Raw genomic sequence first — 17,623 nt, 5'->3', positions numbered from 1 at the left:
TCATGCTGTCTGCAATGGCACCACATGGAAGAGAATTGTTACAAAGCCTGAGATAGATAATAATTTATTTACCCAAGAAAGGTGAAGGCTACAAGAAGATCAGCAAAGCTTAATTATCAATCAGAATACTGTAGCAAAAGTGATACAAAAGTTTAACAAATATGGAACCGTGACCATCTCACAGAGACGTCCAGGCCATCCACGGAAGTTACCACCTCGACAGGAGCGACATCTGATGAGAAGGATTGAAGAAAATCGCCATGCAAGTACACTGTAGTTAGCTAAAGAAGTATAAAGCCAAACTGGGGTGCTTATTTCCTGTGACACAATACGGCACACACTGCAGAGGAATGACATGCATGGGTGTCACCCATGAAGGAAGCCTCTCCTAAAGCCCACGCACAAAAAATTCTGCCTATAATTTTCCAGGACCCATGCTGAGAAAGAATAAGACTACTGGGACTCTGTACTGTGAAGTGATGAGACCAAAATAAAGGTTTTTGGAACTGATGGCTTCAAAACAGTATGGTGTTGCAAAGATGAGGAGTACAAAGAAAAAAGCATGGTGCCTACAGTGAAACATTATGGTAGCATTGCCCTTCTGTGGGGCTGCATGAGTGCTGCTGGTGTCGGGGAGCTGCATTTTGTTGATGGTATCATGAATTCACAGAAGTACTGCTCTATATTGAAAGAGAAGGTGCTACCATCACTCTGTGCCCTTGCTAGTGGTGCTCTTTTCTAACATGACAATGATCCAAAACACACATCTAAGGCCACCGTTGCATCTCTGAAGATGAACAGGGTGAAAATGATTCAGTGGCCAAGTACTGTATGTCTACTGATCTGAACCCAATCAAACACCTATGGGGAATTCCGAAGAGACAAGCTGAGTATCACTCTCCATCCAGCATCCAGGCTCTAAAAGAGGTTGTTCTTGAAGAATGGAAAACGATAGATGTTGCAATATGTTGCCAACTTGTTCATTCCATGCCTAAAAGACTTGGCGTTGTCCTTAAAAATCATGGAGGTAATACAAAATACTAGATGTAGTAGTTTTTGTTGTAGGGTGCATTCATTTTTGTATCAACTAATTTGAGTAATAGTGACGATTTTGTAATCTAAGTTATATTATCACCTTACTTTCATGTAATGAGCTAAACAAATGTTCTATAAAATTCAGTTTTGTCAAAATTTAGGAAATTGTTCTTGTGTTCATTGAGATATTGATTAAAATCTTACTTTTTAAAAGAGGTATATTCATTTATTCTGAGCACCCATAGACTGATTCTACATTGCATAGTCTACAGTAGGCTAATTCTTAAAGTGTATATCAGGACAAAATTAAAAGAAAAGAAAAAAACTGCAGCACATCTCCAAATTACATACACTTTTTGGTATGTTTTACCTTTAACCTATACACTACTATTTATTGGACATCTATTTTTGGAGTGCAGTTTTTAAAAAACAATTCAGGAATAGTCCATGGGCAGCAAAGACACCCATTGATGATGGTAAACAGGCTTTGTGTTAAGAGTCAATCAACGGGGCTCTGTAGCTTAGGATCACTGTGGTTGGTCAAAGAGTGACCGATCACAGTGATCACATGATGTAGTGTTTATATCTGTGAGCCCAACCCTTCCCTACACAACAGAGGAAGGGGAGAAAGTGAAACTATTGAATAAATACGTTATTCATTAGTTTCTGAACAAGGGATTGAACAGAGGTTAGCGGCATTAGCAGAAGATTGTAACGTTCATGCGTTTTTGTTAATGGATGGATTTTCAGCTGCAGAATTATCACACTCAGTAGCCTTGTAGAGATACTGTTGAATAAACCTATCCAACTCTCAGGACTTCATCACGGTGTACAGCCTGTTATGCAATATACATATACTCAATCAGATGTTTCAGTGGAGGGATAGAACATATGAGAATGTATAGATGAGAGACAGGTTGTATGGGGATTACTAGGAGTAATATTAGGAGAGTTGCAGGTGATGGTAAAGCAGATAGGTTCTGATGTCTAGTATAGTGCAGATGGTAAGAGGACACAGATGGAGTATACTTAGACAGAGTAACCTAGTGCAAGGATAGTTGAAGGTAGTCCCAAGAGCTAACAATCTATGCAGATGGTATGGAATAGATAGATAGATAGATAGTCCTGGTAATTGCAGTAGATGACAGTAGGAGATTGGTTAGTAAGGAATCCCCTGTGGGGTACTTATCACTTAGATAGGTTAGTAGTAACAATGTCCATAGATAGAGAGGTGATCCCGTAGCGAGATACGGATCAGCGGCGAGGTTCCAGCGTCAGTTCAGCAAAGGAAATGTCAGCAGCTCCGACTTCACAGGAGAAGGTGCGGTGAACATGTGGTTTGAACGAGCGATGGGTGAGAGAAAGCCGGCGATTGAAATAGCCGCTCATAGCGGCGCTCGGCAATGATGTCATCCGGTCTTAAAGGTATATGCGTCTCTTGTTACACAAGATGGGACACAATTAGCAAAGGAGAAATATGGAACAAGGGTACCAGAGGTACCAGAACATTACAGTACCCCCCCCTTAAGGCCGGCTCCGGAAGGCCTCTAGAACTGTTTTTTCTGGATATTTCGAGTGGAAATTGCGAATCAGTCTAGGGGCATGTATATCGGAGGTATCCAGCCAGGTGTCATCTTGGGGCCCATAGTTCTTCCATCGTACAAGATACTGGAGTCTTCTTCTATTGAAACGGGAATCCAAAATTTCTTTTATCTCAAATTCTTCTCCACCTTCCACTTGTACAGGAGGTGGAGGTGAGATAGTAGGCCTTATTCCTTGGTTAGGAACATGGGGCTTCAGTAGAGACACATGGAAGATAGGATGTATCTTGAGGTCTGCTGGTAATGTGAGTTGTACTGCAGCTTTTCCAATAAGCTTCTCTATTGGGAAAGGTCCCAGAAATAGAGGTCCAAGTTTTTTACTAGGGATTTTTAATCTCAGATTTTTTGTAGAAAGCCAAACAAGATCCCCAATGGCATATTGGGGAGAGGGTTTCCTACGGAGGTCGTAGTACCTCTTTTGTTGGCTATGAGCATGTGATATGGTATTGTTGAGTAATCCCAGAGAATCCTTTATCTGGGCAAGATAATCAGATGCCACTGGATTACTTGATGGCAAGATACGTGGTGGAAGGAGTGTGGGATGAAACCCGTAATTTAGGTAAAATGGACTTTGTTTAGTAGTGCTATGAGTCGCGTTGTTATAGCCGAATTCCGCCAGCGGGAGGAGATCTGCCAAATCGTCCTGTAGATACGAAGTATAGCAACGCAGATACTGTTCAATGCACTGGTTAACTCTCTCTGTCTGTCCGTTGGTCTGAGGGTGGTATGGAGAAGTAAGTTTACGCTCTATTCGTAGTATCTGACATAGAGCTAGCCAAAACTTTAAGATGAATTGTGAACCACGGTCAGACAGCAGTGTTTTTGGAATACCATGTAACTTAAAGACATGTTTCACAAGTAATTCCGCTGTTTGTTTGGACGAAGGTAGTCTTCGGATAGGAGTAAAATGTGCCATCTTGGTCAGATGGTCCACTGATACCAAGATGGTGTTGAATCCTTTGGAAGGTGGTAGTTCCACTATGAAGTCTAAGGATACCACTTCCCACGGAACCTGGGGTATCGGTAAACTACAAAGTAACCCCGATGGTTTCGTGTTGTCGATTTTAGACCTTGCACAGATATCACAAGATGAAACGAACTTTTTTACGGTTGTCTTCATGTCTGGCCACCAAAACTGCCTAGTAAGTAGATTTAAAGTTTTAGTCATACCCATATGTCCTGCCATAGGTACATCATGCGACAATTCCAAGATCTTGGTTCGCATAGTAGGGGGTATGTATAATTTATCGTTGTAATAGAGGAAGCCTTCTGCGTCAGTAGTTAGTTGTGGTGGAGGTGAGTCCAGTCCTATGCTGTGCAAAATCTCTTCCTTCAGGGAGCGAATGACACCGATAATACGTTCAAGTGGTATTATAGGAACTGAGGGAACCTCGGTAGAATCTTTCTCGGCTAGTCGTGAAAGTGCATCCGCTTTTTTATTTTTGTCTGCGGGCGTATAAGTCACTAAAAAATTAAACCTCAGAAAGAATAACGACCACCGAACCTGCCGGTGGGAAAGAGTTCTATTAGTCTGAAGGTATTGAAGGTTTTTGTGATCAGTATATATCAGGATTGGCAATTGAGTGCCCTCAAGTAGATGTCGCCAATTCTCTAATGCCAGTTTTATGGCTAATAACTCCTTCTCTCCTACTGGGTAGTTCACCTCGGGGCTGCTTAATGACTTTGAGAAGAAAGCAACTGGGTGAAGAGGTGAGGTGTTTGTTGGTCGTTGTGAGAGAACTGCTCCTACTGCCATATTTGACGCATCTACCTCCAAGATGTATTGAAGGGATGGGTCTGGATGGCATAGTATGGGGGCAGTAGTGAAGCTTGATTTCAGCAGACAGAATGCTCCATCTGCTTCTTTTGACCAATTAAATGGTTTCTTCGTGCTTGTGAGTTGTGTGAGAGGTTTCACAATCGCAGAGAAGTTCTTAATGAATTTCCTATAGTAGTTAGAGAATCCTAGGAACCTTTGCAATGCTTTGCGAGTGGTTGGCACAGGCCAATCTAGAATGCAGGATATTTTGCTCATGTCCATCTTGATTCCATTTTTTGATATAATATATCCTAGGAATAGTACTTCCTCTTTATGAAACAAACATTTTTTTGATTTAACATATAAGTTATGTGCAAGTAGTCTTGACAACACAAGTCTCACATGTTTTATGTGCTCAGGTAAGGAATGAGAATAGATAAGTATATCGTCCAAATATACTACAACACAAACGTCAAGCAAGTCTCTGAATATCTCATTTATAAACTGTTGGAAGGCTGCGGGAGCATTACATAGCCCAAATGGCATTACAAGGTACTCAAACAGTCCGTATCTGGTTCTGAATGCCGTCTTCCATTCATCCCCTTTACGGATTTGAATTAAATTGTATGCCCCTTTTAGGTCCAATTTTGAAAAGAGAGAAGCTCCACGCACCTGTTCGATAAGTTCAGGAATAAGAGGTAAAGGATAACGATCCTTTATTGTAATGGCATTTAATTGTCTGAAATCAATGATAGGCCTAAGGCTAGAATCCTTATTGCGGACAAAGAAGAGTCCAGCAGCAGTGGAGGAAGTAGAAGGTCGGATGAATCCTTTTGCCAAGTTCTCATCCAGATACTCCTTAATATGAGAGAGTTCATCCTGTGAGAGAGGATAAACATGTCCGAAGGGCAACTTGCTATTAGGGAGTAGATCGATACAACAATCATAGTCCCTATGGGGAGGTAGCATTTGAGCGTTTTTCTCAAGGAAAACCTCCGATAAGTCCTGATAACACTTGGGTATAATGTCATCCGGCACTACAGACAGGATCCTATCATATGTGGGGAGATTACACGTCGTTTCACAATAGTGAGAAGAGAAAGCTAGCGTTCTTGTTTTCCAATCAATGATTGGTTGATGTATGTGTAACCAGGGAAGTCCCAAAATGATTGGGAAATGTGGTGATGTTAACACATCAAAGGTGGTGGTCTCCACATGAGACTCGTCAGCAGTTACAAGGAGTGCCTGTGTCTGACTGGTGATAGGACCAGAGGATAGGGGGGTACCGTTAATAAAACTAACGGAGACAGGTTTGGGTTTTGAAACAATAGGTATTTTATTAAGGGAGACAAAACAAATGTCAATGTAGTTTCCACAAGATCCTGTGTCGATCATAGCCTTGGTGGTGATCCTAGTTTGGTCCCACTGCAATGTTAAATGAACAAAAAGATAAGGATTAGAAAAGGAAGTTGTGAGTCCGCCTAGCAAGACATTTGAACATTCACCCTTTTTTCTGCGGACAAGGGGACAGCCGCTTATCAAATGATTCGGAGATGCGCAGTACATGCAGAGATGTTCGGTCTTCCTTCTGGCACGTTCAGAAAGGGTCAGAGGTGGGCGTATCATTCCTACTTCCATAGGAGTAGGGTCAGCAGGCAACATCCGAGAAGGACTGGAAAATGGTGAGCCCATCTTCTCAGCCTTTCTTTCTCGTAGTCGTCTGTCAATATTGATACTGGTCTTTATCAGTCCCTCCAGAGTGCCAGGTAAATCCGCTCGGGCGAGCTTGTCTTTAACGGCCTCAGATAGGCCGATTCTAAACTGCGTTCTCAAAGATGTGTCGTTCCACCCTGAATCAGGGGACCATCTTTTAAAATTTGCCACGAAATCTTCAACGGGTCTCCTTCCTTGTTTCAAGGCCCGTAACTGGGTATCAGCGGTACTCTGCTTATTGGGATCTTCATATAAACTAGCGAGTTGTGCTAGGAATAGAGGGTAAGAATTAAGGAGTGGATCATCCTTTTCAAAGAGAGCGTCTGCCCAGGCCCGGGGTTCACCCGTTAAATAGGAGATGATGGTACAAACTTTAATTTGGTCCGTGGTGTAGGTTAGAGGTTTTAACAAAAAAAACAAACGACATGCGTTTTTAAATTCACGAAATTCGCTCCGATCACCAGAAAACACTAGAGGAGGGTTTATCTTAGGCTCACGGGGCTGAGCAGCAGAAAGCTGTGTGAGACGGCCAACCTGCTGTCTCAAGGTCTGATTTTCGTTTTGTACCTCTGTAAGCGCAAGGATCAATGCATCTACTTGCTGTTTTAATTGTAGTACATGAGTGGGTAATTCTGCTGAATCCATATATTTTTTTTAAGGCTCGTTCAATCTGTAACGTTCATGCGTTTTTGTTAATGGATGGATTTTCAGCTGCAGAATTATCACACTCAGTAGCCTTGTAGAGATACTGTTGAATAAACCTATCCAACTCTCAGGACTTCATCACAGTGTACAGCCTGTTATGCAATATACATATACTCAATCAGATGTTTCAGTGGAGGGATAGAACATATGAGAATGTATAGATGAGAGACAGGTTGTATGGTGATTACTAGGAGTAATATTAGGAGAGTTGCAGGGGATGGTAAAGCAGATAGGTTCTGATGTCTAGTATAGTGCAGATGGTAAGAGGACACAGATGGAGTATACTTAGAAAGAGTAACCTAGTGCAAGGATAGTTGAAGGTAGTCCCAAGAGCTAACAATCTATGCAGATGGTATGGAATAGATAGATAGATAGTCCTGGTAATTGCAGTAGATGACAGTAGGAGATTGGTTAGTAAGGAATCCCCTGTGGGGTACTTATCACTTAGATAGGTTAGTAGTAACAATGTCCATAGATAGAGAGGTGATCCCTTAGCGAGATACGGATCAGCGGCGAGGTTCCGGCGTCAGTTCAGCAAAGGAAATGTCAGCAGCTCCGACTTCACAGGAGAAGGTGCGGTGAACATGTGGTTTGAACGAGCGATGAGTGAGAGAAAGCCGGCGATTGAAATAGCCGCTCATAGCGGCGCTCGGCAATGATGTCATCCGGTCTTAAAGGTATATGCGTCTCTTGTTACACAAGATGGGACGCAATTAGCAAAGGAGAAATATGGAACAAGGGTACCAGAGGTACCAGAACATTACAAAGATTTAACACCTTTCCGCCCTGCCTATAGCAGATTGACGGTCGGGAGGTGGCTTTGACGTCAATCATATCATATGACATCCTTCAGAACGTGCTGCTCGGCGCTCTTTCAAACACAGTGCATCACCAATCAGGGTAAAGAGCCGATGATGTAGGTTCTTGACCATATCACAGCTGATCACATGTAAACAAATGCAGGTTATCGGCATTTCCAGCATTTCCTTTCCTCAGCGCTGTCAGTGTCTGAGGAAAGGAAAGCTGATAACCAGATTTCCAGTTACAGGGGACATTTACACTGATGATCACGGCACTGATCATCAGTGCCCTGATAATCAGTGCAGCGCCATCAATGCAGCATATCAGTGTCCGTCAGTGCAACATATCAGTGTCCATCAGTGCAGCATATCAGTGCCACCTGTCAGTGCCCAACAGTGTTGCCTTATCAGTGCAGCCTATGAGTGCGCATCAGTGCAGCTTATCAGTGCCTGTCAGTGCCACCACATCAGTGCCCATCAGTGCAGCCTCATCAGTGCCCATTAGTGCAGCCTAAACAGTGGCCATCAGTGTAGCCTCATCAGTGCTCATCAATGCAGCCTATCAGTGCCCATCAGTGCAGCCTATCAGTGCCCATTAGTGAAAAAAATGACCCTTTTGCAAAATTGTATACCAAAAAGAAAAAGGGTTTTTTTTTTTTTTTTTTTTTTCTTTCAATTCAGTCTTTTTTGTTTGTGTAGTAAAAAAATAAAAAAAACCCAGTGGAGATTAAATACCACCAAAAGAAAGCTCTATCTGTCTAAAAAAAAAAGTGATAAAAATTGAAAATTTCATATGGGTACAGTGTTGCACTGCACAATTGTCATTTACGGTGCAACAGCACTGAAAACTGAAAATTGGCCTGGGCAGGGATGGGGTGAAAGTGCCCAGTATTGAAGTGGTTAAGTAAAGTTTAATCTATTCAATAAACAAATGAACATTCGACCACTTTATGTGAATTGTACATTAACCCCTTACCCAGTGGTGTATTAAGGTTTTGTGCTGCCCTAGGCTTGACTAAACTCGTGTACCCCCTAATTTTAATATAGCCCACCCCTTCCTGCCAAGGCCACACCCCTTCCTGTTTAAGACCCCCCCATCATCTGCAAACCGCACCCCTTCCTCTTTAGGCTTCACTAACGCAGCGGCTGGTGTGAATGGACCCTAAGCTGTGTTGAGAGTCTTTTGCTTGCTTCAAGTAGGTTTTCCATACACATGCAAGTCTACTGGAATGCAAAATCTGCATTAAGCACAGGAAAATGTAGGTCAGAAGGAGGTCAAGTGCACCTGTCAATGAATTTCTAAATTGATCACTGAAACATTTCAAACTGATGTCAGAACAAATGCCAGTGCTAAGGGATAACAAAAGCATTGCATTGGGCCAGCAGATAGGGTTGTCTAAATCCATATTTGTGGATTATTGGACAAACAATGCTGATCTGACAACACAGGTACCGCTCTTGGCTGTCAGTGCCACTTATCCCAGGAGGAACACTGAGGATGTGGACTTGCCCAACTACAATTCCATATGAAGGTGGTCATGTGACATTCAAAAACCAGTTTTATAGTCAAAGAATTAGGACTCAATCAGGCCAAAAATGACCCCAAAATATGTCAGCACACAGACTGAAAGATCTTTTACCTGTTTATGTTTAATTACAATACATTTTGCTAAATAAAACAGGATTAACTGGCATTAAGATTTTCCTACAGAGAAAAACCTATAGAGACAAATCCGCAGGTGGCAAAAACCATGAGCAAAAAAAAAGTATATGTTCCAGCTTTACTTCCCATCCAGAAGACTACAAAAGCCCGGCATGCTGCAGAGGAGGGTAGGCGGAGCATTAGACTGCTAGGTCCACACTTACTAGTAAAAAAACGGCAGGCCAGTCATCGGCCGCTGGCCAGTATTATCATACTGGCAGCAGTGCGGCTGCTCTGCTTTATGCCTCCAAGGCATGGGCGTCCGCAGAACTTTTTTCAGGGGGGGGCATAATTTTAAGGTCTTTCATGCTCCGCCCCTTTTCAAAGATGTCATGAAGGGGAGGTGCTTAGTCATTATACTTATTTTGAGTATATTTCCTTAAAGCATGTTATAAAGCACAGTGCTTTGCTGTGTAATTTGGCCCCTTCTATCACCTAAAATACCTGGCTGATCCTGCCTGGCTATGTCCTCCCCTCTGTAAACTGACCACGGTATACCATGGCTGCTGAGCCCTGACACCGTGGTCAGTTTACGTGCCTCCATCATCCGCAGCCCTCCTGTCCTCCTCTGACCTCTCTCCCACCCCCTCATTCCCTGCCTGTCTGCTCCTGTGTCAGTGCCCACCCCCCTCCTCTCCTGCTGCTGTAGTTTCATTTAAAGCTTCATATCCGGTCTACAGTCTGTTTAATAATCCTGTGTGCCCCTGTGTCTGTTTTTTATAAAAATAAGCCATTCTTTACAAGTATAGAGTGCCACTCGCCGCTCACGTGACCCGCCACCTCTCATCTCCTCTCCTCTTCCCCTCCTCCTTCCCTCCCAACTGACATCAGTGAGTAATCCTTGGCCCCGCCCGCTGCAGGCAGCTGTCAGCCGGAGAGAGGAGAGAGCCGACGGGTCACGTGAGCGGAGCTCGGACCTCTGAAAACAAGTAAAGAACAGCTTATTTTTTTAAAACACAGAAACACAGGCACACATGATTTTTAAACAGAACAGACAGGATGGTATAAAGTGGCTTAACAACCACTTAAAATGGAAAGTTGAGATTCCAAGGGGGGGGGGGGGATTTGTCCCCCCTTGCCCCTACCTGCGGATGCCCATGCTCCAAGGCCTTGCCACTCAGCCCAGTCCAGCCCATAAGTGTACCGCAAGTGGTGGGGATTCTTTTCGTGCAGGAGCCGGGAGGAGGCTGTTTTTTTCATGTGGGGCTTTTTTGTCGCCCCCTCCCCCCTGCAAAGTGCCGCCCTAGGCCTGGGCCTTGTTGGCCTAGGCCAAGATACAGCATTGCCCTTACCTGCCCTTTCCTCTGTGAATGTCCAGTGTACACTGTATTTAGGGCATCTTTACCAACCTCCACATTCTAATCCCTTTAATACCAGCATGTTTCTTCATTTCCAAAACAATGTGCCAACATTAGAGATCCTTTTGGGGTGTCTACTTTCCAAAAAAGAGCCATATTCTTTTTTTTTTGTTCTGTTCTGGCATTTATTATTAACATTAAGTGAGAAAAACAGAGTTTATTCAAAATTATTCAGAATTATTGGTCTTTATACAGTAAAAAATAAAACACTTAGTGGTTATTAAATACCACCAAAATAAAGCTCTATCTGTCACTTAAAATATTAGAAAATTCATCTGGATACAGTTTTGCATGACAGAGGAATGGTCAGTCAAAGTATCACATTGCAGAAAATTGAAAAATGCCATGACAACAAAGGTATTAAAACCTGGTACTTGCATAGTTAGAAACACTGCACAAGTACAGAAAATACCAGTTGATCTGACAGAAATCCAGTGTGCCCTTAACATTCTGCTTTGGCTGATAGAATGCCTCTGCTGTAATAAAACCCCAACTAGCGTTGTTATCCAAGGGCTACAGAACTCTATCTATCCCTGACGGTCTGTCTGTTCTACTCTCTATCCCAATCCATGTGCAAACATTACGGTAATTTCTTTCCAAGCAAAAGAATGCTGCTTCCTTGGCTGCCAGAAGCCTGCCCACACTATGTAGAAAAAGGCTCTTAGGAAATGTAGTTCTTGGGGTATGCCTACATTGAAGAATTGTTTTACCCTGCTTATGTAGTTACAGAGAGTGATAAAAGCTGCTTATTCCTAAAAGAACCAAGTGGGAGAAAAAAATAAAGATGTGAAATGCTCTAGAGGTGGGAGGGATTTTTGGGGTAAAATTGAATAATGCCTGGACATACATCCTAACAAATATAAGACATTTTTTAATGTCAAAAAGCAGTTTTGTATTTTTGTTTTCCACTTTAGTAATTATTTTTATTATTTTTAGTTGGGCCAATGTTTTACGCTTATATGGCAATAACCTTTCATTGCCATTGGACTTTATTTATGTATTTAATTCCATCATCCATATGATATTCCATATCATTGCTTTCTGTAACTTAGCCTAGACAGAGCAGCAAAAGCTTTGGTCAGTCACGTGTGTTTGATCCACCATTGCTCTGCGTCACCTGTTTTTAAATAATATCCATTAAACATGTTTTATTACAGGCATGTCCAACCTGCGGCCCAAAGGCCGCATGCGGCCCGGAACCTCAGGCAATGCGGCCCACTGCCCCCTGACAATTTTTTTTTTTTTGCTGGGGAGGAAGGAAGTCAGGTCGGGGGCACAGCCACAGCTGCTGCCAACTAACGGTAGGCAGAGGCTGCCTCAGAGGCGAGGGAAGCGGAGCATGTGCAGTGTTTCTGACTCCTACCACCATGACCACTTCAAATCACTGAAGTAATCATGGTGTAATGTTCTGGTACCTTTGGGTACCCTAATTACTCTTTCATAAGTGTATGCGCCCCACCATTCTCTTTTGGTAAGGTGCGCATACACCTTTAAGACTGATGCTGTCATCACTGAGCGCCGGACTGGATGGCTATTTAGATCGCCGGCTCTCACTCACATGTGTTCGTTCAAACTGCTTTGTGCCTTGATGCTAACCTGTCTTGAAGCTCACATGCTTGCAAGCATACTTCGCTGTCGGAACCACGCTGCGCTGATCCCTGTATCCCGCTACCGGATCATCCGCTCTTGCCGAACCTCTCCTCTGCTACATTGCTATTAGTGATAAGTACCCCACAGGGGAAACCTCTATAACCTTTATACTAAAGCTTACACTATCTAGCTCTGCATACTAAGGACTATTACTACATCTGCATTATCTAAGATTGCTAGCTCTTGAGCCTACCACCTGTTCTTGCACTGGGTTGATCTCTCTTGTATGTCCACCTGCTACTCTGTCATCTACTACCATACATGATTGCTAAACCTATCTGCATCCCATCTGCTACTATCTTACTTTCAAGAACATTTCCTTTCAAGTGTCTGTCATCTACCATCTCTACCCAACCTGTCTCTTCAGCCTATCATCACTGTGTTACTATATACATAAGTCACTCTAGGAAACATCTTATTGAGTGTGTGTATTTACTTGCTGAATTGAGATCATCCACACATGATGAGTCATTGAGAGTTGGGAATGGTGTCTCAGCGTTTCTCTACATGACTACTGAAGTGGAATATTTCTGCAGCTGAAAATCCACATCATACGTAAAACGCAGGAGCGTTACACATGGTGGTTAAGAGTGTTCCTTTATTATCGATCAGAAGAAGTAAACCTCTGTATACTGATTCCATTTAATTTCATCATCCTCTAGTTGTGTTAAATTAGTGTGGGGGGCGTGGCGGGGTGGGAAGGGTGCAGCGGCATTTTATTACTTATATACCTTAACTATATATTTAAGTATATATTAAATATATATTTTATATGCGGCCCGAAAAATATGTCTCTAGACTCAATGTGGCCCAGAGAAGCCAAAAGGTTGGACACCCATGTTTTATTACATTTGATCATAGTAATTCGTGTTTTTTTTTCTTTACTTTTATTTATAGCATTTGGTCAACCTGCAGCTAAAGGTAAAAGGCCAAAAGAACCAGCGGAGAATAAGATTAAACCAGCGATGAAGAAACTGAAACCAAAAATTACTAAATTAAAGGAATCCACAGAGTCCATCACCAAAGTGCAATCCATCATGACCCAAGTCATGGACAAAGGCCGTTTCCAGAAACCCCCACCCATGCTTACTATGTCTGCAGGGCAGAGCATGGAGCTGAGATGTAAAGGAGACAAAATAGTATGGAGCTACCCAGAATACTTGGACACATTTAAAGACTCCAGACTCAGGTAATAAAAGTAAAAAACGAGTAATACTGATGGCTTTAATAAAGCGTTTTAGGTGCCAACACATAAAACCTGGATTCCCTGGTTGCTCTAAAGCTAAGGCAGGCTAAATTATAAAAGATTTGGTCATTAGAGACTTCAAACATTGAAATATGTATGCCCCATAATTAAGGATTCTGAAACAGAATGCTGATTTATAGATTATCAGTTAGCGTAAGCTCTCCACATCTGTGATCTTTTTCTCTGTTTTATTGATAATTAACCATTGGGTTACCCAAAACTAGGGAAAGGTGTTCTGTTCGATGAGATAAGCAATATTTGGCAATTTCCCAATTCTTGGGAGTTGCAAGGTATATGTATTCTCAGACATTTGGAGATATAAATTAAATGTGCATTTTCAAGCTATATGTATGTGCTTAAATGAACCAGTGCACCCAACATTTTTAAATGTTTTCGTACTTTGTTACACATACTTGCAAAGGTTTTTCTTAAGCCAGTCTGTGTTTGGGCTTTTTGTAGTGTAAATATATATAAATATATACACTATATTCCCAAAAGTATTGGGACACCTGCCTTTACACGTAAATGAACTTTAATAGCATCCCAGTCTTAGTCCTTAGAGTTCAATACTGAGTTGGCCCACCCATTGCAGCTATAACAGCTTCAACTGTTCTGGGAAGGCTGTGCACAAGGTTTAGGAGTTTGTCTACGGGAATTTTTGACCATTCTTGTCTCGTCCTTAATGTGGATGAGAAGGCCTGGCTAGCAGTCTCCGCTCTAATTTATCCTAAAGGTGTTTTATTGGGTTGAGGTCAGGACTCTGTGCAGGCCAGTCATGTTCCTCCACCCCAAAACTTACTCATCCATGTCTTAATAGACCTTGCTTTGTGCACTGGTGTGCAGTCATGTTGGAATAGGAAGGGGCCATCCCCAAACACAAAGTTGGGAGCATGAAATTGTCCAAAATGTCTTGGTATACTGATGCCTTAAGTCTCTTCACTGGAACTAAGGGGCCAAGCCTAACTCCTGAAAAATAACCCCACACCATAATCCCCCCTCCACCAAATAATTTGGACCAGTGCACAAAGCAAGGTCCATAAAGATGTGGATGAGCGAGTTTGGGGTAGAGGAACTTGACTGGCCTGCCCAGAGTCCTGACCTCACTACGATAGAACACCTTTGGTATGAATTAGAATGGAGACTGTAAGCCAAGCCTTCTCATCTACATGAGTGCCTCACAAATGTGCTTCTGGAAGAATGGTCAAACATTCCCATAAACACACTCCTAAGCCTTGTGGATAGCTTTCCCAGAAGAATTGAAGCTGTTATAGCTGCAAAGAGTGGGCCAACTCAATATTGAACCCTACAGACTAGGAATGGGATACCATTAAAGTTCACGTGCGTATAAAGGCAGGCGTCCCAACACTTTTTTGGTAATTTAGTGTGCGTATAATAATATATATACACACTGCTCAAAAAAAATGAAAGGATCCAGTGGCAAACCTGCCAGTTCTGGTGTTCAATGGCAAATGCCAATCTAGCTCCACGGCGTCGGGCAGTGAGCACAAGGCCCACTAGAGAACTTCAGGCCCTCAGGCCACCCTAATGAAGCCTGTTTCTGATTGCTTGGTTAGAGATATTTACACCAGTGGCTTGCTTTTGTAGGGCTCTGGCAGTGTTCATCCTGTTCCTCCTTGCATAAAGGAGCAGATACCGGTCCTGCTGATGGTTTAGGGACCTTCTGGAGCCCTGTCCAGCTCTCATAGGGTAACTGCCTGTCTCCTGGAATCTCCTCCATGCTCTTGAGACTGTGCTGAGCTCTTTAAATGTGACAACACTGAAGAAATTACACTTTTCTACAATGTAACGTTCTGAGTGAACAGCTTGTATAACAGTGTAAATTTGCTGTCCCTTCAAAATAACTCAACACACAGCCATTAATGTCTAAACCTGCTGGCAACAAAAGTGAGTACACCCCCAAGTGACCATGTCCAAATTGGGCCCAATTAGTCATTTTCCCTCCCCGGTGTCATGTGACTCGTTAGTGTTACAAGTTCTCAGGTGTGAATTGGGAGCAGGGGTGTTAAATTTAGTGTTATCGCTCTCACTCTTCCATACTGCTTACTGGAAGTTCAACATGTCACTTCATGGCAAAGAACTCTCTGAGGATCTGAAAAAAAGAATTGTTGCTCTACATAAAGATGGCCTAGGCTATAAGAAGATTGCCAAGGCCCTGAAACTGAGCTGCAGCATGGTGGCCAAGACCATACAGCAGTTTAACAGGACAGGTTCCACTCAGAATAGGCCTCGCCATGATCAACCAAAGAAGTTGAGTGCACGTGCTCAGCATCATATTGAGAGGTTGTCTTTGGGAAATAGACGTATGAGTGCTCAACCTGTCAGTGCTCAGACCATACTCCACACACTGCATTAAAGTGGTCTGCATGGCTGTCATTCCTGAAGGAAGCCTCTTCTAAAGATGATGCACAAGAAAGCCTGCAAACAGTTTGCTGAAGATAAGCAGACTAAGGACATGGATTACTGGAGCCATGTCCTGTGGTCTGATGAGACCAAGATAAACATATTTGGTTCAGATGGTGTCAAGCGTGTGTGGCAGCAACCAGGTGAGGAGTACGAAGACAAGTGTATCTTGCCTAGAGTCAAGCATGGTGGTGAGAGTGTCATGGTCTGGGGCTGTTTGAGTGCTGCCAGCACTGGGGAGCTACAATTCATTGTGGGAACCGTAAATGCCAACATGTACTGTGACATACTGAAGCAGCGCATTATCCCCCTCCCTTTGGAGACTGGGCTGCAGGGCAGTATTCCAACATGGTAACGACCCCAAACACACCTCCAAGATCACCACTGCCTTGCTAAAGAAGCTGAGGGTAAAGGTGATGGACTGGCCAAGCATATCTCCAGACCCAAACCCTATTGAGCATCTGTGGGCATCCTCAAAATGGAAAGTGGAGGAGTGCAAGGTCTCTAAAATCCACCAGCTCCGTGATGTCATCATGGAGGAGTGGAAGTGGACTCCAGTGGTAAACTGTGCAGCTCTGGGGACCTCAATGGCCAAGAGGGTTAAGGCAGTGCTGGAAAATAATGGTGGCCACACAAAATATTGACACTTTGGGCCCAATTTGAACATTGTCACTTAGATGTGTACTCACTTATGTTGCCAGTGATTTAGACAGTAATGGCTGTGCATTGAGTTATTTTGAGGGGACAGAAAATTACACCGTTATACAAGCTGTGCACTCACCACTTTGCATTGTAGCAAAGTGTCATTTCTTCAGTGTTGTCACATGAAAAGTTATAATGAGAGAGAGAGAGATCTGTTCTTGCCAAGAATGTAGATACAGCACTGAACTAGCTGGGTTATTTCATTGACCAATACCTATTTGTTCTGCAACTAAGATGGCTAAGAATGCAGTTTTAGTTTTATTTATCCTGAAAATCGTTTTTCTTATTAGCAGAAAAGGGTTTACTTATGCCACGTACATTGCTCAAGCTTTATCCTACGCTAAATGGAAGGAATTTAAAAATGTGGATAATTCTCCTAAAAAAGACTATTGCCAGACATAAAAGTTTGGGAAATCCACCAGGGCTCCCTGTGCACATAGCACTTGTCCCTAAAAAAATCTAAGCAGTGATTGTTAAATAAAAAAAATATATATATTTTCAGTTTTTTCTAGCTGTAGCTCCACCCCCATGAACCCTAGAAATATGGCCATTCCTATGGGGGTAGACTTACAGCCATCACTAAGCCTTGTCCCCTTTCCATTCTGCAATGCCGTGTCTTCTCTCTCTGGTTCAGTACACATAGAGTCATGAACTGCTGCCAGTTATTCAGGACACAGAGAGACTGGAATCTGTCAGCTTGTGTTGTGGTTGATTGCAGCTTAAAAAAAAGTATAAGCTGACAACTGCACAAACTATGTACCACACTTGTCCAAGATAGCCTAGTGTAGTACCTGGCGTATGCTGTTGTCAGTTTGTGTTTTTATGAATTAAAGTTTTCTCCAGCTGCAATCATTCACAACACAATCTAACAATTTCCACTCTCTCCATGCCTTAATTCGCTAGTGGTGGGTGACAGGCCCAGGGCCAGATT

At 42.8% G+C, this 17,623-nt stretch overlaps 1 protein-coding gene across 1 annotated transcript in view; it reads left to right on the top strand.

Moving 5' to 3' along the window:
• Positions 1–17,623, top strand: part of PDGFRL (platelet derived growth factor receptor like) — a 173,887-nt gene that overhangs the window by 42,670 nt on the left and 113,594 nt on the right. Inside the window, exon 2 of the mRNA XM_082265024.1 lies at positions 13,221–13,512. Coding sequence (XP_082121150.1) covers positions 13,221–13,512 — 292 coding nt within the window. The remainder of the gene's footprint in view (positions 1–13,220; positions 13,513–17,623) is intronic.

The sequence above is a fragment of the Pelophylax lessonae genome, assembly GCF_965119305.1.
Source record: "Pelophylax lessonae genome assembly, chromosome: 1".
NCBI classification, from domain to species: Eukaryota; Metazoa; Chordata; class Amphibia; order Anura; family Ranidae; genus Pelophylax; species Pelophylax lessonae.
This window is presented reverse-complemented; position numbering and strand designations above follow the sequence as displayed.